The sequence below is a fragment of the Periophthalmus magnuspinnatus genome, chromosome 5, assembly GCF_009829125.3.
Source record: "Periophthalmus magnuspinnatus isolate fPerMag1 chromosome 5, fPerMag1.2.pri, whole genome shotgun sequence".
Taxonomy (NCBI): domain Eukaryota; kingdom Metazoa; phylum Chordata; class Actinopteri; order Gobiiformes; family Gobiidae; genus Periophthalmus; species Periophthalmus magnuspinnatus.
In genome coordinates this window covers 11,201,129-11,227,068 of record NC_047130.1, presented here as the reverse complement: position 1 = coordinate 11,227,068, position 25,940 = coordinate 11,201,129, and the positions used below count along the sequence as shown (strand labels likewise).

The 25,940-nt window shown below is 41.1% G+C and overlaps 2 protein-coding genes across 2 annotated transcripts; one reads left to right on the top strand and one right to left on the bottom strand.

The window, feature by feature from the left end:
- Positions 1-1,330, bottom strand: LOC117370900 (E3 ubiquitin-protein ligase TRIM35-like). Its single transcript, XM_033966448.2, has one exon. The coding sequence runs from the start codon at positions 1,328-1,330 to the stop codon at positions 134-136; it is 1,197 nt and encodes a 398-aa protein (XP_033822339.1). The 3' UTR covers positions 1-133.
- Positions 1,331-7,185: 5,855 nt separating this feature from the next.
- On the top strand, positions 7,186-24,153 carry LOC129456252 (scavenger receptor cysteine-rich type 1 protein M130-like). Its single transcript, XM_055221835.1, has 11 exons — positions 7,186-7,333; positions 7,490-7,567; positions 8,154-8,183; positions 8,397-8,687; positions 13,386-13,664; positions 13,757-14,050; positions 14,639-14,917; positions 19,091-19,408; positions 19,537-19,863; positions 21,565-21,650; positions 22,336-24,153. The coding sequence occupies exons 1-11, from the start codon at positions 7,186-7,188 to the stop codon at positions 22,357-22,359; spliced, it is 2,154 nt and encodes a 717-aa protein (XP_055077810.1). The 3' UTR covers positions 22,360-24,153.
- The last annotated feature ends 1,787 nt before the right edge of the window (positions 24,154-25,940 follow it).

Here is a 25,940-nt window from a genome sequence, read left to right as displayed (position 1 = left end):
TATTGTTAATAATCAATATAATTCGTAAACACACAGGAAACCTTTCAGCTACTCAGTCTGCAAGGTGTTCATATTAAACACATGTATAAACTTAACAGCATATGTTCATCTCGAGGACTTGAGGACTGTGGAGTCAGACCAAAGTTTCATCTTCATGCTGAATCCTGATTTTGTATTTGTTTGTGGTGCCAAAATATGGGAAGAGTTTGTTGGGACTGATGTGTGTGAAAGAGTGAATGTGAGTGTTGGTGTCATCGTCATAGAAGCTCACTTCATGATTGTCACAGTCCAGACAAACTCGGATCCTTACAGGGTTGGACTGGAGCTGGAGAGATGTAAGCTGTTCTTCACTCAGAACAGCTGCATATTCATCATCTGAGAAAGCCACGCTCCAGCCCTCCACAACCTCCTCGACCCCCTTTTCGAAAGAATCAGTCACAACTCCCAGAGCCCACTCTCCACTGTTTCCCACCTCCACGCCCCAGCTCCGAGAACCACAGTCAAAGCCCTCAGAGCCAAACACCAATGCCCAGTCCATCTCTGTCCCTGCTCCATTTGGACATCTTTGTTTCTCAGTAGTAAAACTGGTCAGATCGTCTGACAGAACGATTTCACTAGTGGATCTGTTTGGATCTAGTATGACAGGAGAGTAGTGCACCATCATCCTCATGCTGCTCCAGATGTTGAAGGCCAGGTTGCCCAAATGTTTGGCCTGGTCTATCAAGACTCGTGGGCCCACCTGTGGTTCTTCCAGCAGGGGGCAGTGCTGCACTTTTTCCACTACAGCCTTGTATTTGAGCAGGAAGGAGATGTCTGCTTCTCTCATCTGCTCCTCTGTGTCTTTGATGGTTTCTGACAGAGCTTCTATCTCTCTGCTCACAGCCTCCATCTTGTCCTTCATCTTCTGAATCTTCTGCTGCTCCTCCTCCCTCAGAGCTTTCAGCCGGGCATCCTCTTCGTCCTCCAGAAACTGGTGCAGCTTGTTGAATTGATCCTGAATCTGTTTCTTTGTTTGATGAGACTGTTTTTTAACACAATCTGCAAGGACCAAAAGCATCTGTTGAGTGTCTTTAGCCTTCTCCAAGTGTTCCTTCAGAGGCCGTAGGGACTGGTCCAGCTCCTGCCTGAGATCCTGTGCTGCTTCTACAGCAGGCTTAAACTGGTGGTCTTCATGAGCTTTAGAGTCTCGACACACCACACAGACAGGCTGCTGGTCAGACAGACAGAACAGTGTCTCTGAGTGTCCACTGCCACAGGAGCTGCACAACAGACCTACGGGATCATCCTCAAAAACAGGATGGGACAGAGCCCCATGAGGAGGAAAAACCATTGTAGTTTGACAGAATATCTAATGGTTAAAAAAAGTTGTTGTTTTTTTTTTTTTGCAGAGCTGTCCTGTCTGTGTGGGTTTGCTCGCTTCTGTTTCTGACCTCGCTGAGGTGAGCCTTATAAGCCTGAGGAGTGGAGCAGCATTCCTCAGAAATGATGTATTTTCTGTAGTATATGTCATGTACATCATAATAAAACTCCTCTTCCGAGAACATTGCCTTCTTCCTTGATGTGAACGCCCAGTAACTGGATTGTGCTCTTTTTTTACATCCTTCTATATCCCCAGATATAAACCTGTTCATGGCAAATACACTAGTAACAACTGTAATGTTGTAATGTTTAATTCTTAACAATTCCTTATTAAGACTTACTTTAAACTTGAAAACTACATATTTACAAAGTGTTCAGTTAGAATTATGATTTATAAGGCTAAAAGAAACAGACTAACTTCCTACTTATAAATTATAATAAAATATGTTGGTTTAGGTAGGGGAACACTTTCTTTTGTCCTCTGCCTTTGACCCATCCTTCAGTACCACTGAGGCATTTCATCAGGAGCAGTGAGCACTGCAGTGCAGTTCTCAGGGTCCATGTCTGTGGTCTTGTCACTAGACTTCATCAGGGCTATATGGCAGTTTACTTTATTCATTATTCAAAGTCCAAACTCCCCTCCTTGAACCGCCACCTTAACATGATGGAGGAGTTTGAGCAATCCAATGATCCTAGGAGCTATGTTGTCGGGGGCTTCGTGCCACTGGTAGGGTCACTCAAGGCAAACGGGTCCTGAGGGATTGGATTACCAGGACCGTACGCCAAGAGGTGGCGAGCTGGCATGGGCTTGCTTAATGCCCGGCAGCTCAGCTGCAACACGTTGGAGTTCACCCCGGTGAACGAGAGGGTGGCGTCTCTCACTGTTGTGTTGGCCTACGGGCACAACAGCAGTGCAGAGTACCTGGCTTTTTTGGAGTCCCTGGGAGGGGTACTACGCAGTGCACCGACTAGGGACTGTTCACCTGAGGGACTTCAGCGCCCACGTGGGAAATAAGTGACACCTGGAGAGGGGTGATCGGGAAGAACAGCCTGAGCGGTGTTTTGTTGTCGGACTTCTGTGCTAGTCAGTTTGTCTATAACGAACACCATGTTCGAGCACAAGGGCTATTGATTTTATTTCTGGTTTCATTTTTTATAAATTCAGAATGTAGTGTAATGTATTCATGCATTATTATTATTATTTTATTGTATTTTATCCTTTCTTGGACAAGTATAAAACATTTTCCAAGACCAGTGCTTAAAATAAACAAATCATCATCTATATGGCGTCCTGTGTGCTGCGTGGTTGCCATGTCTGCTACTGGTGCTCTTTCTTTTTGTTTTGAATTGCCTTTTGATTTTGTTTAGTTTGTTTATTTTTAGTTTGATTTGGTTTTTGATTTTGTTATAACATTTGATGAAGTCAGTATGAATAAAAAAAAAAATCTAAATACTTTCAGAAAGTGGTGCCATTATTCAACTCCAAAGATGTTTATGTTGTTATCTTAAAAAACTTTAAGCTAGAGCTCCCTCTTGTGGCAGAGCCAATAGGAGGCTCTCTCCTCTGCTTCCCCAGCAGCCTTTCTCCTTTGCCCTCCTATCCCAACATCAGGCTCCACGCCGTCTTGGCTGGAAATTCTCGACAGCATATCTCAACTGGAAATGGCCAAGTTGTCCACCCCTTTCCCAGCACTTTTTAACTAGCTGCTGATTTTTTGTTTTCTTTTCTCCTGCCTCCTCACAACTTCTTGCCCAAGATGTCCACCGGCATCATTAATTCCTTATCATGATGCCACCTGATCATACTTTGACTAAGCGCGGTCTTGTAGCCAGATAGAATGTGTTGGCCCATACAGCATGCATAAAAAAATCTTCTTGGTGTTGGTGAAGCGCCTGCTCTGAGCATGAAGGAAATTCAAAGTGGCTCCATTTTGCCATAGTTTGGCCCATGAGATGGCTTTTTTTTCTTTGTCCAAGCTCCTGCTGCTCCTATAGGTGTCCTTGTCTTTCCTTTTCCACACTGTTTCGGACTTCCTACTTGATCAAAGTCTGCCTTTCCATAGGAGTAGACTTGGACCCTTGCTTGAAATTAGATGTTCCCATCTGACTCACCATGTTACCTTTTATTGTTTGAAAATGTTATATTCACTGAAAACATATTAACATTAACACGGCTTGTGGGCTGAGTATTGCACAGAATCTTACAGCAGACTGTAAGGAGGGTTCAAATAGGGTCCAGGAGAGATCGGTAAAATACTCACATAAACTCAATCAACACATTTTGCCAATACTCCCTCTTTAAAGAACAAATATGCATTTATTGAGTTGTATTTAGCCTTTAAACATGGTCTTGTACCTTTTGCTTTGGAACTTAATGATTTGGAATCTATAATAATCTGTAAAAATAAATAAATAAATAAATACAGACAGCCTCAGTGCTCAGTGTTTCCCTCTGACAGCACAGGGAATTACCATAGAAAAACAATTAAACTAGACAACGACAAATGTGGAATTGTTAATGTAATCACAAATGTAATGGCAAAAATGCTTAAAACCAGAGAGGTTTTTTTATGGGCTTAAAAACATCACAGTCACTGGAAATTTCAAGCAAGGTGTTTGTGGAGGTTCAGAGGTAAAGAACTTTTTAAAGAGCCCTTATTACAGTATTTTATGATCTATGTTATAATGTTTCCTCATCATAAACATACCTGGAGTTGTATTTTGTTTCATTCACACATGTTTAACACACAAATCCGGCATGTTAAGGCTGGATTCTTCTCTCAAACAGAAAACATTCTGTTCCACCTTGCGATGTCATACAGGAAGTGCTCCACTGTGTTTTTAAAATCTATACACCTTCACTAGAATCATTTGGACGATTTCAGATCAGGAATTGCCAATCTCTACTACATTAAAGATAAAATGTAGCTGTTAAACTTGAAAACTACCACTAAATTATCTCACAAAATGGACTGGAGAATTTGGAGATGTAGACAGGCTCATAATAAAGTTACTCAGACATGTGTGGATGAAATAAAACACAAACATATACAACATTACAACAACGTAAAGCTCACAATAATCCAAAATCTGACTTTTAAAGAGGATTACCAAAAGCAGTGTGAATGACGTGAAATACAACTTAAGGTATGTTTTTGAATGGGACAGTGAATTTGACATAATATGTGTTTTTTTTTTAACAGGATGGAAAGAACCTGTCACACATACACTTCGAATGACAGGAAATGCTGCTATTGCAAAGATGCTGTGGAGACGGCATGGTCAAGATTCTATCAGTCTTAAATGTGTGACTATATAAGATCACGTTATTGCAAACTTTCCTTTTTAGTGATAAAAAAAAGCAACAAACGATGAAGAGATAAGAATGTGATAAAACAACAGGAAATCATCCTAAACCAGCTCAGATCTAGGTTAGACCTTGTTTGGCTCTAGTACAGTCCTGCTTCAGTCCTGGTTTGGTCCTGGTTTGAAAGTTGGCTCAAACCCAGTTCAGTCCTAGGTATGTTCCTTGGAGCGCTGGTCCAGATTTTGTCCCTCCACATCTTGAGTAAGTTACACTTCTTCTTTTCTTTGTTGTGCTTGATGAGCAATGTTACCTTTAAATTCTGATGGCTGAGCTTGTGAAAAGATATTTGTTTGAACTCTGACCGAGGTGCTGATCAAGGACACTAAACTTGTATTTATTTATATATATTTTAAAGTCATTATTATTTATTTTATTTATTTATTTTTTGAGGAGGTTTAGTAATATGTAGGGATGGGACTAGATCAACTTGTGCTTAGCCTACTGAATTGCGGAGTGTATAAATTGTGTCTATTCTTGTGGAATCTTGGAGTCTGCCTGAAATGAAATGATAATGCAGTTATTTTGAAAGAACGTGAGGGTTTATGTGATGTTTGTGGTTAGATAGGACACACTAGTTGCCATTTCTTGCACCAACAAACCAACTGGTTCAAGTATTTTATCAAAAATGTCCGCATTATTCACTTAGGGTATAATTTAGGGGTCATGCCAGTTTTAGTCGCACCTGAATGCCCAGTGGGTGAAAAAGTAGTGCAGACTAGAGATCGACATATATGTTTTTTTTTGTTTTTTTATGCCTGATACCGATTGTTTAGAATCAAGAGCAACTGATGGCAAATAGGCTCTGACGATATTTTTGGTGCCGATATGTAGGGCTGATTTTTATTATTTTGCCAAAATTATGTAATTAAAATTTATTACAAACTCACCCACAGCACAATTTTTACCACAAACCTTTAAGAGAGCAGTGTTGCGCAGTTTTTTTTTTTTCACAATGAAGTGCTCAAATTAAGTTTTCTTTGTATCCTTTGGGGTCAAAATATCAGTGTGCGATGGGGACTGAAGGGAGATAGCTAATGTGCTAAAAACTATATCGAACACAACACGACTGAATGAAAGCAGATAGAAGTGCTGTTTTAGCTACGTACTGTTGACCAGCGATTATGAATAAAACCACTCTTAAACTGGCCGGTGCTGTATAAAATTGCTAAGGTTAGCAGCTTACCTTTTAGTTTGAGTGGTTGATCGATAGTTTCTTCTCCTCTCAGGTAAATCTGAATAACCCAGTGTGTTTGATCCATGTAAACTAAAACCTGTAGGACTGATATATATTATACCAGATTTTGCAGACTTTTTCACCCAAAAGCTAGTAGTGTTGTTCCGATACTAATTTCTTTTATCCGATCCAATGCAATACTTGGCGTCAGTGTATGTGTCAATACTGATACCAGTCTAATACCGCATAGTGTGAAGAAGTCATGAATCTATTAAGCTTTTACCAAGGACCACGCCACAACAATGGTATACGAAAGATATTTATTGATGATATGAATAAATAGATGTGGAGGCTAGGCAGAGACTCAGGATGGGAGCTCTTTCTCAGGCAGTTAGCCCAGCCGATTCAAGACTATCTCAAAATCCTAAGGATGCCCGGGGGAAGACCCAGGACATGGTGGAGGGACTATGTCTCTCGGCTTGAGGTCCCACCAGAGGAGTTAAGACTGCTGCCCCAGATAAGCAGAAGAAAATGGATAGATGGATGGACTCTTTCAAAATGACATGATGGTTTCACAAAATTACAAAGTTAGCATGAAATTACATGATAAGAAATTTGCATGAAATTATGTGATATATAAAACAAGGAACTACAATAGAGGATCTATCCACTTTTGCATGTTTCTATGGTGAGATATAGGCTATGCTACTGATGTTGGCATGACTTGTAGTAGTAGCAGTAGTAGTAGTGCCTCTGCCACTTGTTACATTTCTAAAGAAGCTTTAGCTTCAAAAAGCAGTGTTAGACTGGCTAAAATATTTCATCAATATTCTACAACAGATCAAGGAGTTGAAAACCTTGGAATAACACAGTGCATGTTCTTGGTGCAAGGGACAGGATGAGCGAGCTTTGTCTCTGGGAAAAGTGTACATAACCAGAGGTAATTTACACTTTAATTGATTATAGCCCTAGTAATTAAAATGTCAAAATAATTCCAGAGTAGATCAATTGTGGAGGGATGTATGAATGGCTGTCACACACATATATTATGAGGTCTTGCATGGACTTGTAGAAGAGGATCTCCTTGACCTTGACAACCTTTACATGTATTGTGTTCACTATTTCTTTTTTACCACCTCACCTGAATGATGATCTTGCCAAATTTGTGTATGGGTGGAACAACTGTCCACTGCATACAGTTTTTATTAACAGTTTGTGAAATAACAGTCAAGTATAGATTAGACCAGTGAGCGGTGAGGAGCCGGGTGCAAGCCAGAGTCCGGAAATGCGTCGCGGAGAGCAGGGACAGGAACAGGGAGCAACCAGTACCGGAGCAGGAAACAGGAACAGAGACGGAGCCAGGGACAACGGAGGCAGAGAGCAGGAACCAGAGCGGCAAGTGGGGTACAAGCCGGGGTCCAGGACGAGACAAGGTGGTGGAGACAAAACAGACAATACCAGAGCAGGAACATGGGATCAGGAACAGAGCCAGAGGCAGAGGAGCTGGGACGGTCCAGGGAGCAGGAATGTTTGACAAGCGAATGATCTGGCACCGAGTGTCTGGTCCTGGCTCCTCTTATTCACGGCAGGTGGCAATGATTGCGCTGATGGGATGCAGACGCACGCGGGACGAGCCAGGAACTCCACCCAGCTCCAGGTTCATGCAGGTGAGGGAGGGGAAATCACACAGGAAGACAACACAGGAGACAGAATTGCGTGCATCATGACAGCGTCATAATAGCATTATTATTATTTTTTTAAATGTTTTATTTAAATTATGCATCATTTCAAAGGGTAAACTCACTCCCACCCTCAGTTTGAACCATTTTAAACTCCTCTCAGCCTTGATTGTTTCTCTGTAATTAGTTTGTAGATAAAATGAGTTCTGACATTCACTTCTGTCATATAACTAAATACAAAAAGAGCCAGTCTTGTGAATGGCTCTTTGAAATGAATGGATCAAAAAGGTTTGGATCCCATAAAAGAGCTGAGAGTCCCATCATTAGTGCAGTTAATTTTGTATAGTGTTTAGGGAACTGGGTACCAAGTGTCAGAGAATGTGTCTTATAAATGGTGTAAATGTTATAAATTTGCTTTATTCACAATTAAGTGTTTTGTTTTTTCCTATTACCAACCAATTTATGAAATGGATCTGTGTGATTTAATGATTGGAAAAGTAGCCATTTTGTGTGAAGGTCTCTGTTATCTCTGGCCAGTAGCGGACATTTTGTGACATGACTTTTATGTGTGCAGGGGTCCTGGCAGAAAACAACACCTCAACAGGTAAACACACTCACACTCACAGTATAGACCCTCTGCTGCAATAATAATACACACCCTGTATTATTAACATACAAACTCCACTCAGGGAGATTAGGAGTCTCATCCACAACCTCCTTACTGGGAGGAGGAGACTGCATAACCCCTTCTGTTCCCTGTAAACTCAGAGCTGCTCAGATGAAGGGGCGGCGTTAACTCTGTCTCTTGTCTGTTCAGAGCTGATCAGACTGATGGGAGGGGCCAGTCGATGTGCTGGGATTGTGGAGGTGAAACACAAAGGAGAATGGAGACGGATGCAAAGCTCATGGAACACCTGGAGCCTGTACGATACAGCAATGGTGTGCCAAGGCCTGAACTGTGGATCTGCTCTTTATGGAGGAATAAAATATGGCCTTCCAAACAGCCCTGTTTGGGACATTGAAGTTTGTTCGTGGGCATCCACAGTGACAAACTGTATTGCTGGTATAGATTTTACCTCAGATAAAGGCCTGGAGGTGGTGTGTTCAGGTAAGTCTGATCTTGAATTCTGAGGTTGAGTTGCTCTCAGATGTTTCTGCTCCTCTCTGAGTCAATATATTTATCCTTTGTTTTCAGTCAGTGCAGATCATCTAGGGTTAACACTAACAGAGCAGTGGTAACTGTGCACAGAGCCTATACTACTGCATGCCAGGTGTACTTTAAGAGGAGATATTGTGTAAAATTGACTTTTTGGAGCTTTCTACCATGTTGTTATGTTGTTCCCTCACCAAAACATGCCTGAAGAGCTTTTATATGCCGTCTATGCAGGTTTGAGTAATCTTGCGATCTCTCCCGGGCACTACTTGAACCCTCCTTACAGTTAGCAGTACAAGCCTGTACAAGGCTCTGCCCAAAAGCCTACATCACCCATGATCCCACGCTACAACTTTCCATAAATATACAAAAGCATGATTCAACACAATACACTACAACGTTATGTGATGCTCTCATTAGTGGAATGGACACTGATTGTGTTGTGATAGTGCTCTGAAGGTGGAGTGACCTCGCACTGGCAGCAAAGGGAGCGAGGACAAATAGGAAACTGAAACTTTTAAATGTTATGTGCATAGAAGTGTAATACTCCCTCTTTAATGCCATTTTGACTTTAAAACACCTGTCTAAACTTTTCCTCAATTCAAACTGAAGGTATGTCGTAACCTTTTGAAGTATAAACAAATGAGCTCTTTGTGAAGCCGACACTCTGGAGTTATGGCCTCTGCTGTTGGGATGCCACTAGTCCCTAGATGCATTTCTAATAAACAGTTGAGCAAAACTTGTATCAGTTTGTTTCAAATGTGTGAAAACACAATTTCTCTATGATGGCGTTTCCGTTAACTTATAAATTTGATTAAATACAGGGCTACTTTTTTGCGTACTTACTATTCCAGATATGACTGATCATAAATTGTATAAATATCTAGCAATGGCAGTTCTTAACTCTGGATAATTGTTTTTAACCACTGGAGGCCAAACTAGAAAAACAGACATCCAGTCTACTTAAATTCCAGGAAAAATGTGGATGTAAAACCAGAATGCTTGCTGTAAGCTGGGAGGTTTGGCACAAATGACCTCAGACTGCAGCAATCAGACACTCAAGGAGACAGCAACACAATCCACAGTTCAACAAACAGTACATAATTTCTGGACCACTTCTTACAGCCCTTTTTGCTAGACATCAAATACAGCTGCTTGAGACTCCTTCACATCAAACAATATTCTCTATGTGGACAATTTTCTCAAAATTTTCAAGAGACCTGAACTTTTCAAAAAGAGCTGTTTACACCCCCAACTCATCTGGATTGCACCTCGTCCCACACAACAGCGAACTCACGCTGGAATCAGCATGAAGGTACAATCGTCACACCACACACTCAACAACCACGGTTCCAATAGAGTCATGTTCAATTTTCCAAATTCTGGTACTACAGAAGAGAGCAGTCTATGCATAAATCCTCCTACAACTATACTATTAATACCAATAATCTTATATCTCTCCCTAAAGTTCATGTACCATTAAATCCTGTTATTAATCAGCCCGTACCTTCTATAAACATGATCCTTTTAAACGGCTCTCTGAGGTCGGCATCGGTTGTTACCCCCGTAATTTTAATTCTGCATATTCCACAAGGACTGGTAAAAGGGAGGTGGCACTGCTTCTGTATGTACAAACACTCTTGCCACCAAACCTATTTTATTTGATAATTACTCAAGTTTTGCATATATTTTTTTTTTATCCAACACTTAACACACAGCCAACTCACACCAGGGGGCGCGCTCTGGACTTGGTCATCATTTATGGTCTGTCCACTGGTGTGTTGTTGACTTGCCTGTGTCTGACCACTGCTGTGTGTTTTTTATAAATCTGGTTTTGTACAGCAGGAGGCTTCTGTGAGAACTGTGAGGAAGCATCATCTGACCCCTGAAGTAGCTCCACATATTAGAAAGCCATCCACCACCTGCCCCCTGTGATTTTACTGTTGACCATTTTAACAGTAAGCTTCAGTCTGCCCTTGACCAGGTTGCCCCACTGAAATTAATAAAGACTCATGTCAAAGCCATATTCTCCTGGAGAACTAAAACAACTGAAGAGAAACTGCAGGGTAGCAGAATGAAAATGGAGGAAAAAGAAAATTACAATTAATAAGGAAATGTATATAGAATAACAGTAAAAATAATAAGAGTTTATAACAAAACAGTGAGAAAAAAAGAAATTCACACTTTACTAAAGAGAACAAAAATTACAGAGAACAAAAATAATACTAGAGTTCTTTTTCTTCAGTTGACCATCTTTACATCCCTGATTTTTAAAAAAGCTTAATTTGCGAGCCGTTTGCAGACCACTTCAGGAGGGAAGATAAGAGATAAGAACACAATCCGATGTTGTTGCACTACTCTTTTAAACTCTTTTAAACTCATCTGAGTGTTTCTCTGTTCCAGAGGAAACATGAGACTCTTTTGTTCTTCTGGTTAATGCTGAGACTCTTGGTAAAGTTTTCTCTTCAGTGAGGCCCACCACATATCTTTTTTTTTTTTAAGTCATTTTATGGATCTTTTATAGACGAGCGTTTAAACATGATAAATAGCTCCCTTCAGACAGGGGTGTTTCTCGCTGCCTTTAAAGAGGCAGTGGTGAGGCCACTGCCAAAGAGGAGCTATTTAGATTTGAATGATTTTAACAATTACAGACCACTGTCTATCCTACTTATTCAACTTAATGATTTTTTTTAGATGATCACAACATTTTAGGAAAAATTCAATCTGGTTCAACCTAGTTTCATACGCTCCTCCAAGCTCCTAGTCATTTCCAAAGTCAGGACACACAGTCACGGCAAGGCGTCTTTCCTGCACTATGACCCTTGTCTGTGGGTCTGAGGACCTCAGAAATATTCATGTTTTTAATAGCAGAGTCAAGATCTGCCTTTTTAACTTAGCTTTTGATAAGTATTTATTGTTTTACTTGTTTATTATTACATGCAGTTAGTATATTTATTTAACTTATTTATTTAGCCAGGGTGTTGAAGGTAATACCCACACCGCTGGTTTAGCAGGGGGCGGACACTTAGCAATGTTGTCAGTCAACACCAGAGGGGGCAGTCTTGGTGAAAACGGGCAGCTCATTGGTCTGTTATTAATGATCATCTTTGATTTTTTTTTTCCAGCAACAGTTACAGAGAGAGGAGCAGTGTTTTTTTCAAAAGCTACTTCACAAGCTGGAGTCCAGTCTGCCAGACTCAACTTCTGAAATGTGCCAGCTCCTTTCTTTAGTAGGCTCTTGCCATTTCTTCTTGATGCAGCAGAGAGAGAGTGGTTTGCTGATGGCTGAGCAATGGGGAATGAAGCTTTGGTAGAAGAACCTTTTGATGGGTCTACAGACGCTCCTTGCTTGTCTATAATATGTTCAAAGAATAACAAAGAATAGCAGGTCACCCAGGTAACAGAGCAGGCTGGTAAAGTTGAGCTCACCATAGATATTCAGCATCATGCGCATGAAGGAGGCGGAGCTACTACACAATGTTTGGAGCATTCTGTTATATTGGTAAATCGTGCATGGGGATGTTATAGAACCCAGATTTATGGTTCATGGTGCTGAAGAATGTATTGCCACCCAGAGCTGCAAGCCAGTTTGCTTGGTGAGGGAGTGGGTGCATATCCTTTACAGAGTGTGTATTCAGCCACATGAAGTCTGTGCAGATTCTCAAGCTGCTGTCTTTCTTCCAGACCATGACTAGTGGTGATGCGTAGTTGCTGATAGAATTGCGGATGATTCCTCTCTCTTCCATATTTGACTGGACCTGCCATAGTGTTTGGTAATGGGTTGGAGGCACTCTGTGATATGGCATACGAAAGGGACGTTTGTCTGTGAGATGAATGCCATTGACAAAAACCTTGGTCTCACCACAATCAAGCTGATGCCGTGGGAAGATGTCCTCATACTGTTCTATCATATCTACAAGCTGTTGTTTAGATTGAAAGCTACCTTAGCAGGAAGCAAGCTCACTCAGACCCAGGTTTTCAAGCTTGTTCTTGAGTTCAGCTTGTGATGCAGCTGGCTTAGTTGTGAAGTTGGGGTCTTTCTCCACCTTTGAACAGTAACATTGATTTAAACTGAAATCTTTAAGTGCAACACATAGAGGCACATCTGCAAGCTTTGAATTTCTCTTGAGTGTGACTAATTTTGGCAGGGGGTCTGCAATTTTTATGAGAACCCATCTGTGTCCTTACATAGAGGAGGTTACATGGCCAACTAAAATATCTCTGGGTCTGGCTTTTGAAGAACAGGGCTCTGCCAGGACGGTGCTGCCTGAGGTCCTGCCTTCCCCAAACTAGTTGCTCTTGTTGTGGGAGATGTGTGAGAGCACCGGGCAAGCTCACAGTACCAATCTTGACAGGTCTTCACCTCTCCATCTGACTGTAGAGGACATTATATCAAGAAATTATTCATATTCAGGAGTAGAGCAGTTACAGCCAATTGAAATATATCAGTTGTTGTTGTAGGAACAACTAGGACTGGAATGCAGCACCTCATTCCATAGACGTAATGTCAGGTCATAGACACGCACTGGATGTGCCTGGTTCCACTACATCCAACCAGAAAGACTGCTGGAGAGAGTTTCTAGTGATGTATTTCACAGTGCCCTGAGTGTCCTAATGGCTCAGAGTGATAATATCACGTGTGTGTGTCCACAGACTTTGTGCGGCTGTTCTCAGGGACAAGCACATGCTCAGGATCAGTGCAGGTCTGGGACCAGTCTTGGACCTGGGTCTGTGAAGGGGCCTTGGATCAGCAGGGGGCAGAGGTGCTGTGCAGGGAGCTGGGCTGTGGGGTTCCTTTTCTCTTTCAGGAGGCACTCTCTCCTCTGGGGCAGACATTCCACTGTGAGGGCGATGAGTCTACCCTGATGGACTGTTTCCACTCCGGCCCAAGGACATGCTCCTCTGGGGCTGCTGTCAACGTCACCTGCTCAGGTAAAGGTGTGGGCCTCACTGCTCAGGTAAAAGAATGAGGCTTCACTGCTCAGGTAAAGGGGCAGGACTAATTCTATCTCTTGTTTATTCAGAGCCGTTCAGGCTGGTGGGAGGGGCCAGTCGCTGTGCTGGGGCTGTGGAGGTAAAACATACAGGAGAGTGGAGACGGGTGCATCCCTTTAACATCTGGGACCTGCACTCTGTAAATGACATGTGTCGATACCTGGACTGTGGCACTGCTGTTTATGGAGAAAAGAGAGGTGGTTTTCCACAGAGTCCTGTGTGGGAGATCAATGCTAAATGTGTGAGGGAGAAGAAGTCTGTGGTGAGAGACTGTTTCATGGATAGAATGACTTCTAGCGAGGGCCTGGAGATGGTGTGTTCAGGTAAAACTCTTACTTTCTCATAGCAAAAGACGAAGTTTAAATCTGGACGACTGAGGGACTACACTTACATTCTCATGCCGCATCTGTCAGGTGTTTCTGATAAACTGCCTCTCCTTGTGGATTATTGAGTAATTGTGCACCAGCCGCTCTTGTGGTTTTGCCTCAGGGGTCGCTCCATAGGGAAATGGTTCAAAAATTTTTAACAGTTGAATTAAATAAGTGCCATCTTTTTGCACTCTGGCCATGGTTTTGAAAGTGAATAGCTCTCCTGCATTTTGACATTGATGTTGGTACATAAATCATGACTAAAATATGAATATGACTTTACTCTCATAATATTTTGACTTTAAATTCTGACTTTAAATTCAGATTTTATTCTTGCTAATTTCTGACTTTATTCTCATAAAATAATGTATTTTTCTGGCTTTGACTTTAATCTTGTAAAATTACCAATGCAATTACCTTTGGGTAGAAGTAATGGGAAGTAAGTAATTATTTTAGACCCCTCTCTGAGTGATTATTACTGCATGGGTGACATTGCATATCTTGGGTGTGTGTGTGTGTGTGTGTGTGTGTGTGTGTCCTCAGACTCTGTGCGACTGGTCTCAGGGCCCAGCATCTGCTCAGGATCAGTGCAGATCTGGGACCAGTCCTGGACCTGGGTCTGTGAAGGGGCCTTGGACCAGAAGGGGGCAGAGGTGCTGTGCAGAGAGCTGGGCTGTGGGGTTCCTTTTCTCTTTCAGGAGGCGCTCTCTCCTCTGCGGCAGATGTTCCACTGTGAGGGCCATGAGTCTGCTCTGATGGACTGTCCCCGCTCCAGCGCAAGGACCTGCTCCTCTGGAGCCACTGTGAACGTCACCTGCTCAGGTAAAGGGGCGGAGTTTCACTGCTTACTTTAGTTTAGTTTATTAGTTTATTTGATAGGGACAATGTGCAAAAACATTAAAGATGCTTTGCACCAGATTATAGTCGAAGCTAGTTTCCATCTGTAGTCCCTGAGCAAGTGAGAAATACAATACAATATAAAATGTAGGCAAGATAATACAATACAATATAAAATGTAAGCAATATAATCAATACACACTCACACACTACAAAATAAGACTTGGAGGAACAATATACAAATATACAGTAAAATAAAGTATAAGTTAAGAGTGCAATGTGTAATGTAATGTAATGTAGTGTAATGTGATGTAATGTAATGTAATGTAATGTTGTAACACTATAGGTTTGGTAATCTGGGAGCCATCAGGTAGTACCCACAAGGGTAACGTCTGATGGCAAAATACCTGTCTGGTATTGTTAGTGTGAGCATATTTGGTGCTCCAGAATCCAATTTTTGACGGCCTGTGAAAAGCTGTAAAAATTAGTCATGTTCTTTAGACTGTCTGGAAGCCCATTCCATTCCTTGATGGCTTTATAGGAAAAGGCTGATTGAGAGAGGGCAGACTTTCTTATAGGAACATTGCAATCGCCTCTAAACACAGACCTTATGTCATGATGTGTGTATTTCTGTTCCTGTTTTGTCTCCCTGTGTGCTCTTCCCCCTCCCTCACCTGTCTGTACCTGGAGCTGGGCGGAGCTCTTGGCTCCTCCCGCGCGCACCTGCTGTCCATCTGACTAATCACCACACCGTGGATAAGAGGAGCTGGGAGAAGACACTCAGGGCGAGATCGTCTGCGCTGTTGTCTCTTCATTCCTGTCGTTCCCTGTGTTCCTGTGTTCCTGTCGTGCCTGCGTTGCTTCACCCTGTTCCGTACTGGATTATCTGTGTTTGGTGCCGGATCCTATGTGTGCCTTCAACCCTGCTTCGACCCTGCTTTGACCCTGCTCCGACCCTGCTTCTCAGCCCTGGTACTGCCTTGGTTTTTCCCTGCGCTCCACGTTCCTGGATCCTGGCCCGCACGTGGCTTCCTGCTCGCCATCAGATCAACAATCAGTTTTGTATTTTGGTCTCCATCGGTACAATAAACACTGTAAATCTGCCCCGAGTCTGCACTCTTTGGTCCGCTACACCCACTGTTACAACACCTTAACACTCTACTTGTAAGCTGAGAGTGAGGCTGGATGTAGGTCTTAAGAGGAGGTGGGGCGGCGTCATGTAAAACTTTATGGACCAGACGGATATCAGGGTACCTGATCAAGTCGAAACTTAGTATTTTATATTTTTCCCAAACATGGCAATGATGGTAACGCCTTGGCTTTTTATCGAGAATTTTCAGGGCCTGACTATGTAAAGATCTAAGAGATTTTAGAGCTGTTAGGTTAGCCTGAGACCATGAAGATATGCAATACAAAATATGAGCTATGATCATGGCATTAAAGTAAGACTTCGCAGCTTCTAATGATAACGCGTTCCTAATAAGTTGAAAGTTCGCAATATAAAACTTCAAGACATTACAGGTCTTTTTTATGTGATTTTTAAAGTTAAGTGAAGTATTTAACCTATTCAACATTTTTGATCATGCAATTATCCACATAAATATTTGGGAAGACATTTTGAGTTTTTTTGTTCGAGAAATACATAGTGACCGTTTTCTCAGTGTTCAACGCATGGCAGGAATTGTTAAGCCACTCTAGTGCTTTTGCCATTGTGGTGGATAACTTAGCGGCAACAGAATTAGCGTCAGAACCATGCACAAAAAAGACCGTATCATCAGCATACATTAAGACTTCTACATCACTGCAGATGGAGGGCAGGTCATTAATGTATAGACTGAAGAGCAATGGACCCTTGGGGCACACCTGTGGTACAGGCGAGGTACGGTGAGGTTTTATCTTTTATTTTTACCCACTGGTAATGGTTCGCTAGGTATGATTGAAACCAATTCATAGTATTTGCAGATAAATGAAAGTTTGCATTTTGGTCAATAGCACAGAGTGGTTTACAGTTTCAAATGCCTAACGAAGATCCAGGAAAACAGCCCCAACCACCACCCCCCCTTGTCAAGACTGGATTTGATCAGCTCTAGGAAATAGCAGCATGCTGTGTCCGTGGAATGTTTTGATCGGAAACCAAATTGCACTAGATGTAACATATTTCCATTGTTGAGGTGATCAATCAGCTGTTCAGCAACAATTTTTTCAATAACTTTAGAGACAACTGGGAGGATGCTAATTGGTCTGTAGTTCTTAGTATCTTTACCATTTCCTGCTTTAAAAATAGACGTCACCACAGCAGTTTTAAAAGAGGAGGGAAATCTACATTCTTGTATTTATTTGTTTATTTATTTATAGCGGACAGTGCATGTTGACCAACAGTAACTGTTTAACATGCCAGAATTAGCCAAAAGGCTAGTTTTCATCTGTTGTCCGTTGCCATGATGTACAGATGGCTCCTTATAAAAACATTTGCAAGCATGATTAAAAAGTAGAAAAGCATTAAGTCTTAAGAAGTGAATCATAGCGAAGAAAAATAATTGAAACAGACAAGTTATTAAGAACAGCTTGCAATTAATAACAGTAAAAAAATATGTTAAAAAAGCAAAAGAAAATAAATAAAGAGGCAATAAAAGATTTGTTAAAGCAGAATTACAGAGAAGCACATGCAAAGGACAAACACTAGATGGCAGCAGCAGGAGTTTGGTGTTGACAGGTCTGATTTGTTAAAAGCCAACGTTTAAATTGAGACTTAAAGGAGCTGTATGTGGAGCTCTCCCTGATAATTGTAGGGATGCTGTTCCACCCTTTAGACGCTCTAACAGAATAGGCTGATTGACCAAATGCTGTCTTTCTGAATGGGATCAGACAGTCTCCTCTTGAGGCTCCTCTAGTGATGCAGTTTGAGCTTGATCTTAGGCTAACAGTCATTGAGCGGTGGAGGGGCGAGTCCATGTGAGATTTTATAAACAAAGCAGGCATCTGTGAATCTAATCAGATTATCCCAATTTAAAATATTATATTTAGATAAGATGCTGCAGTGATGGAAGTGGCGTGGTTTTTTGTCTAGAACTTTGAGTGTCTGTTTATACAGTGATTGTAGTGGTCTGAGTGTGGTATGGTTGGCCTGGGACAAGCTGGGCCAAGTAATGATTGATTGACTATGTAAGTAATTGGTGCTGCTACAACATCCTTATATTTTTTTAAAAGAGTGAATTAAGCCCCCATGAGTCCTTGGCTCTTGAGTTGGAGAGTGATGAAATTATTTTGCTGACTTTGTCTTCATTCACACTATGCGGTCCAGTGCCTCGACCTGAGTGGAGGATGGGCCTCCTGTGTTGCCACAATCCACGGTCCCAACAGAAGCTGCAAATGATGTAGCAGGCTGCTCTGGGTTTGATACATTGCACAGTTCTGAGATGGAAGAAATAAAATAATTGTTGAACATGGTGGCTACAGTTAGGCTGTCCTTTACAGTGACTTGTGCAAGAGTTTATGTTGAGTTCAATGGGGCCATTTCCCGTCCGCTCTTTCCCTGATAATTTAATCAATACACTTCCATATAATTTTACTGTTACCTTTAGCCTGTTTAATGATGTCTAAGAAAAAATCCGCTTTTGCCTTCCTTAACTGACCTGTGACCTTGTTTCTAAGGCTTTTAAAAGTCCATTGATCTATACTAAGTCTTGTCTTGAGATACATTTTTAAGGCAGTGTCTCTTTCTTTCATTAAAAGCCATATTCTTTCCCTCAGCCATGGGAGAGATTTTTTACTTTAAAATTTTCGTGGTTGCGTTTTTGTAAATTTAGAAATTATTTGGACAATTGAGTTTTTAAGAGTACTGCACACTTGCTCAGAATCCTGACCGCTGACTAAATCAATTTGGACAGTGTTTTTTATTTCAGTATCTAATAGCTCCAGGTCACGCTTTGGAATAAATGAAATATACGTCTTCTCTCTATTTTGATTTCTATAACGAGATTTGGTAAGTTTCCTTGAGACTAAAGTTAGATTATGGTTCGATAAACCTGTTATCAAATTGTAAGTTTTATTAGGCAAAGGGGCGGGGTCTCACTGCTCAGGTAAGGGGGCAGGGCTTCACTGGTCAAGTAAGGGGGCGGGGTTTCACTGCGGGGCTAACTCTGTTTCTTGTCTGTTCAGAGCCGCTCAGGCTGGTGGGAGGGGCCAGTCGCTGTGCTGGGACTGTGGAGGTGAAACACAGAGGAGAGTGGAGACGTCTGTTTAACCCCTATAACCTTTGGCACAACTGGGGCCCTAAGACTGCAACTGCTGTATGCAGAGACCTGCACTGTGGTTCTGCTGTTTCTGGAGACAAAAGAGATGGTTTCCCACAGAATCCTGTGTGGTACATCATACCTGAATATCTGAAGGAGTCTGCAGTGAGAGAATCTATCTGGGGGTCTGTACCCCATACAAAGCTCCACTCCATAGACTCAGGCCTGGAGGTGGTGTGTTCAGGTAAAAGTCTCAAATTCTCAGGTTGACCCTCACCTGTTCCTCTCAGATATTCCTCTCAGATGATTTTTAGTTCCTCCAGAAGACTTTTACCTGTAGCAGACATGGTGTCCAATCCCCTTTCTTAACAGATTTATTGAATCGGCCAATCATCTCCCTGTCTGTGTCTGACGGAGCTTCTGAGCCCCAGCTGCAGGGCGTCCAGGTGCTGCTGGGGTCCAAATTCAGGGTCAGATGCTCTGTGGAACCACAGTACCCAGGAGGCTCTTTCCAGCTACTATCTCCCACTATGGACCCTGTTCAGAACCACACACTGCCTGCTGTCAATCACTCTGCATACTTCCTGTTCTCTGACACTGGCCCTGCCCACAAAGGAAACTACATTTGTGTGTACCATCTGCAGGTGTTCAACCAAAGCTTCTCCTCTCAGAGCCACACCCTCCAGCTCTCTCTGGGAGGTAAGTACATCAACAGACTAACCCAGACATGAGCATCTCCGCTTCTCGTAGTGGTACTGTGAAGTGGGTTCACAGCTCGTCGCTCTGGTGTGAACTGAGCACTGAGTTAACTTTTAGTCACTTTGAGGATTTAAATTATGTAAAAGGTTCATGTTGTGAAAATTGAGAAGAATCCCCACAAAATTTGTGAAAGCTGTGGATGCCCTGTCAGCGAACATGGGCAGTTTGAATTCCCTAAAACTACATTCTGTTCAACGAGAGAATTTTTCTGGGCCAGAGCTCCCAGGAGCTGCAGTACCTGTGGAGCAGCCACTAGTCAATTGTACACAGGGATGGATTATTATATTATTAAACAGCTCTTATTATAGATATTATAGAAAAACACAAAATGATTAAACAAGGTTTAACCACAATCCATGCACATTGAAATAAAAGAACACATGCCGCCATATTTCCTAGTTTTTCTGCACTCTATCCTTTCACTCACCCCTTGTTTGGCTCACAGCAGTTGGATTCTCATCTTTGATTGATCAAAGTGTCGTCTTCTAACTTATCGGAGATCTTAAACTTGGTCCGGAGTTCAAGGCCTGTTGCCATAGCGATCCAATAGAAAGTCGGTTCACTACTCCTACTTTTAACCATTGTTAACCCAGAATTTACCCTTTAATCCAGTAACCCTCTAATCCAGCTTTGTTGTAGGGGTCTCAGGCCCGTGAGTACCCTCACAGCAATGCTAACTCAAACTACTCACCAGAGTGCTTAGTCTAAGTGAGCACCTGCATTGCTTAGAAAAACTCTTTCCAAATTTCTTTTCAATATTAACCTTTTCTGCTGAGAGCGCTACTTTGACAAATAAAAAACATAATCAAAATTCTTCAGTGAATCATTTAGAAGGTATTTGTTGAACGCTTGCTGGATAGAAACTAACCGTAATTACCCTTATCCAAGTTGCACAATCACCTCACTGTTCACAGGCTACAACATCTGCACATTAGTTAGAGCACGTCATGTTTTCACTGTTTCATCGATTTCACTATATCAATATTGGTAAACATTATAGTAGATGATTTATAGTAAAGTCTATTTTCCATAAACATCTCCAGGGAGCCTTTTTAGTGAAAGTGAGAAGTACACCAGATGTCCAGATAATGCAGAGTTAAGGTGAAATCTATGCAGTCTATACTCTATACCAGGGGTGTCAAACTCAATTTCACCGAGGGCCGCATCAGCAAAATGGTTCGTCTCAAATTTGCAAAGATATAAAAAATATGTCTGTGTAACTGCGTAACTCCTGATAAACTGACATTTTAAGACAGTCATACATTTAAATTTACCTTGTCGCGGGCCACATAAAATGACATGGCAGGCTGCATTTGGCCCCCGGGCCTTGAGTTTGACACATGTGCTCTATACAATCTAAATCACATCTGTGCCACTTAAGGGTCATCGTCTTTAATCTGATTAGTTTGAAGACAAATCATGGTCTACAATCTCACTTAAACACAAAAAAAGCTAACTTGGAGCCCTTCATTACCCTTAATTCACCACTGCCAATATGGTGCCCCTGTCAAAGTTAGTCATGTGGTGCAGGAGCTCTATTGAAAACACATAATGCATAACTAGGTAATAATAAACATGCTTCAGATCATTCACAATGGCATGGTAAATATAATATTTTTTTTGTGATTTCTTCTTCTGCAGCTCGAAATTCAGACCTTCTCATCCGAGTCCTGATCATCATTGGGTTGAAGCTCATGTACCTCCTTCCACTTTACTACTACTGGAAGGTAGTGGAACCTTTAGACCTTAGACCCACAGACTGTATAAATAAGTGGACTAAGGGAGTGTGACGTCACCCACTGTGCTCCAGTCAAATAACCCTCATCGAGGCTAGCAGTTATAGGAGCGAATTTGTAGCTGACTTGTATATTAGGAATACTGACCACGAGTATCATGTCAACCAAAGAACCAATCCGGAGTGAGGTGGTTGAAGGTAACGCCCCCTCCCACTCCCAGCTCCCTGCTAAACCACCCAAGTGGTTTAGCAGGGAGCAGGTGCTTAGCAACGCTGTCAATCCAACCTGTTTCTAATGCTAGCGGGAGCGACCTGGGGGAATGAAGGTGCCTGATTTGTCTGTTATTAATCTTCATATCTTCAATTACGTACACAATAGCAAAATAAAAACACCAGGATCATGTAAAGCAAGTTAATACAAACATTTTATAACCAAAATGTCGAGCCTGATAGCAAATGTTATGGAGAGAGGGGTGACAGTTTCCCAATGTAAACTGAATTGGTGATGAAGTCGGAAGCATGCCCATGCTACCTTCCCATTTGGAACATGGTAGCTAGCAGGTTAGCTATGCCCATTTATATATACAATCTATGGTTAGACTGGATTCAGATCTGATAAAGTCTGTCTTAAGACCTGATTTTGTGACGTGTAAATGTTCTGTGTCCTGTTGTTTCAGATCAGAGCCAGGAGGGGGCGCTAGAGTGAAGATCTGGATTCAGACCTGTTTGGATCTATAGGAGTTGGGTTGGGTTCAAAACATCTGTGTAAATATAAGAATGAGTTAAATCATGTTACTGCATCTGTTCTATTGTTACTTATAGCTTTTATAATTGTGCATTTGTATGTGTTTTTACTGAAGTTAGAATCAAAGTACCTGTGACTCATTTTACTAAAACCATTGTGAAGGCTAGCAGCTATAGGGGTGAATATGGAGCGAGTCCCATATTTGGTTTTCCAACTACAACTATCATAGCAACCAAAGAGCCAATCTGGCTGCACCTCTGTTTTAGCAGAGAGCGGGTACTTAGCAACGTTGTCAATCAAATCTGTTGCTAAAGCTAGCAGGAGCAACCTCGTGGAAAGAAGGCACCTGATTTGTCTCTTATTCATGAAACATTTTGATTTACAGACAAAATAGTAACAGTAGGGTCATGTAGAGTGGGTTAATACGAACATTTTAAGACCAAAATGACAAGTCTCACTTGCAATTGTAGAGAGAGGGGCGACAATTTTTCAATGTAAAGTGAACTGGATCCAGAGTCGATGGAGCAGGAAGCTCTGTGTCCATTTATATATATGGTCTATGGGAAGTTACCAAGCAACCACATTGTGGAAATTATCACTTGACTCATAAAAATACAAAAAACACCTTTATTTTGTTGAAATGTTTAAAATATTGGAAAATTTAGCTTACCTTTTGGACAAAATTCTCTCCAATAGAACTCTCTACTTCCTGTAATTTTGAACATATTTTACAACTTGTCTTCATAAATAGCTTCTTGATTTGTGGTAAACTATAATTTATATTTACAACAGGTATTATCCACCAAATTAAGTCAAAATGAGAATCATGAAAACCTCTCATGCACGTTAAAGTGATGTAACGCCTCATTCATCCAGGAGTGGTCCATGGTCAGGACAGAAAGGAAACAGAAACCAAGAGAAGTGGTGTACTTGCCTATCAGGTTGGACAGGTGGATTTAACAAAAATATCTCAAAAGCTTGAGAAGTGGAAATTGCAGCATTATTTTTTTTTTTAATAATGTATAAAACACAGTTGCAATAGAATAGAATACTGCCTTTTTCCTCAAGGTGAAGTTAAGGAAGTGTATTATGTACTTTTCATATCCTCATACCACGTGTTCTTCCTTAATGTGAACTGTCAGTATCTGTATTGTGTACTTGAGAAACACCGCCCTGCTGATAGAAGGCAATGCAGTGGAAATATAACTTTATTATTTAACCTTTTAAACCTTACATAAAATACTGAACAAGACATTTACTCTGGTCGACATAAGCCATGTTTGCATTGGCTTTTTGTGAATAGTTGAGGTCGGCTTTAGGACTAAAAAGTATAAGGCAGGCCCTATTTAGATTTTGTTTATTAAGAAAACATTTGCTGTGTTCGGTTGACCTCACTTGCTCATTTACTAGACCCCTGGCCCTGGAGTCGTGTACAGAGAATTCCACCATTAAACATGACATGTTTTAATCTATGACACCTGTGGAGGATTATCATTTTAAAGTGTGATTTTGATAAAAGAAACAAGTCCACTGACATCCGGGTTGGAAAATTATGGAGTGTAGTGGGTGCCAATGTTGCTGTAAACATCATCAGCTCCAGAGCAGGAACAAGGAGGAGATTTCATGGCTCTTTTTTTTTTAAATGATCAGTGTAAATGAGATGTTTAATGAACTCATGTGTTGTAGTCTTCCTTATCATTGACTTTGTCTTATAAAATGCTGTTATTCTATATGTGTTACATAATCTTATAAAACAAGAAAAACTGACTTAAAGCAGAAATCATTTTCCTGTGGTATATTTGCATAAATCTAAGAGGAAATGCATTATAAGTTTTTGATCATGTTTTCATATACAAATAAGACATTTTATGTGAAAAAATGGCCCAAATTGAACACATTTTGGAAATTTAAAACAGAATTATGGATGGTACAGAGGGGTTTTGGATATCAAATTTAGTATTTGAGAAATGTAAATCTTTCTAAAAATTGACAGAATATTTCATATTTCTATTATATAAATTTTGAATTAAAACTGTAATAAATCAGGCTAGGAATTAGATAAAAAAAAACAAACAAAAAAACAAACATCATGTATGTTTCGTCAAAATCTTGTTAAGTACAAGAGTGTAAAGCTTGGTGAATGTAGGCGCTAATTTAAGGGGTGATCGTTATGTCTTTATAAGGGGAAATGCACTTTGAGGAAACAGATTTTGAAGTTACAATGTCCCTTATGACTGTGTGGAGGCAGGCTGATTAAATGAAATAATAATCTTTAGATGTACTGAACAATTTAGTTCTACATGAAAAGCTTGTATATTGAGAGACTAAACTGACCAAGACACACACACAAAAAAACGTTTTCACCTGTAGTGTGTCCCTCAAAACTCCTCACTCATTTAAAGCTACCATCCATAATTAGACGTGCTGACCTGCCCCTGTTGTATTCTCACATATCACCACTACCGCTATCTATGTTAAGTCTGATAGTGTGACAGCTTTGGCCTGACAGAAGATGCAAGTAATTTTGATCTGGGTGTGGTAGGGCATCCAGATCATCACTTACTGCCCAAGTAGTGTTCCATTTCCCATATTCTCTGCGGGCATGTGTCCTCCATTATGGCTAATTTGCCAAGGATACAGAAGTGCATCCTTTGCTGCCTTATTACCAATAATGCACCAAGATTAGTTTAGAAGACATGAAAGAGGGGCATAGATCTTTCGAATCAATTTACGTTTTTGAAATTGAAGACCAAAATAACGAGCCTGACAGCAGCAGTTACAGAGAAAAGGGCAAAGGTTTCCAAATGTAAAGTGAATTGGAGCCAGAGTCAATGGAGTCGGAAGCGCGCCCATCCTCATTTCCTATTTGGATACGGTGGTTATCAGGTTAGCTATGTCCATTTATATCTACAGTCTATGGTTAGACTGGGTTCAGACCTGGTTTAGTTTGTCTTAAGACCTGTGACCTGTGAATATTCTGTGTCCTGTTGTTTCAGGTCAGAGTCAGGAGGGGGCACTAAAGTGAAGATCTAAATTTAGGGGAGGGGGGAGGAGGAGGGAACAGATTTCACATCTATCTATCATCTTTAAAACTTTTTTATGCTTAACCTTCTGACCAAAAAAAAAAAAAAAGTTAAAATCGTCAATTAGATTTTATTAAATTATTATTAAATATCTTCTTATTAAAGGTGCACTATGTAACTTTTCTGGTGAAGCTTCGTAGTACCGCTACAGCAGAGTTAACCCCACAGTTACCTCGTTAACCCTCCAATTCAGCATTGTAGTCCAGACCTCAGGCTGTGATTAGGGCAGTCATGTGTGATGTCACTAACTACTGGAAATTGCAGAGGCCACTGGAGGCAGCACACAACCAGTTTAGCTGTTGCCACAGTAACCACAGAATCTTTTTGAGACAAACTCGGCGCAACGAATGTCTCAAAACTTGTGAGAGCTTAATTTTCAGATTTTTATGTGTAAAATTACAAATTTGTAAGCGTAAAACAATATTTGTAAGTGTAATATATATATATATATATA

Excerpts from the sequence above, each read along its gene's own strand:
- LOC117370900 (XM_033966448.2), bottom strand. The coding sequence starts at position 1,330 with ATGGTTTTTCCTCCTCATGGGGCTCTGTCCCATCCTGTTTTTGAGGAT.
- LOC129456252 (XM_055221835.1), top strand. The coding sequence starts at position 7,186 with ATGCGTCGCGGAGAGCAGGGACAGGAACAGGGAGCAACCAGTACCGGA. Across the intron at positions 13,665-13,756 it reads TGTCAACGTCACCTGCTCAG|AGCCGTTCAGGCTGGTGGGA; the intron begins GTAAAGGTGTGG and ends TTGTTTATTCAG. Across the intron at positions 19,409-19,536 it reads CCTGGAGGTGGTGTGTTCAG|ATTTATTGAATCGGCCAATC; the intron begins GTAAAAGTCTCA and ends CTTTCTTAACAG.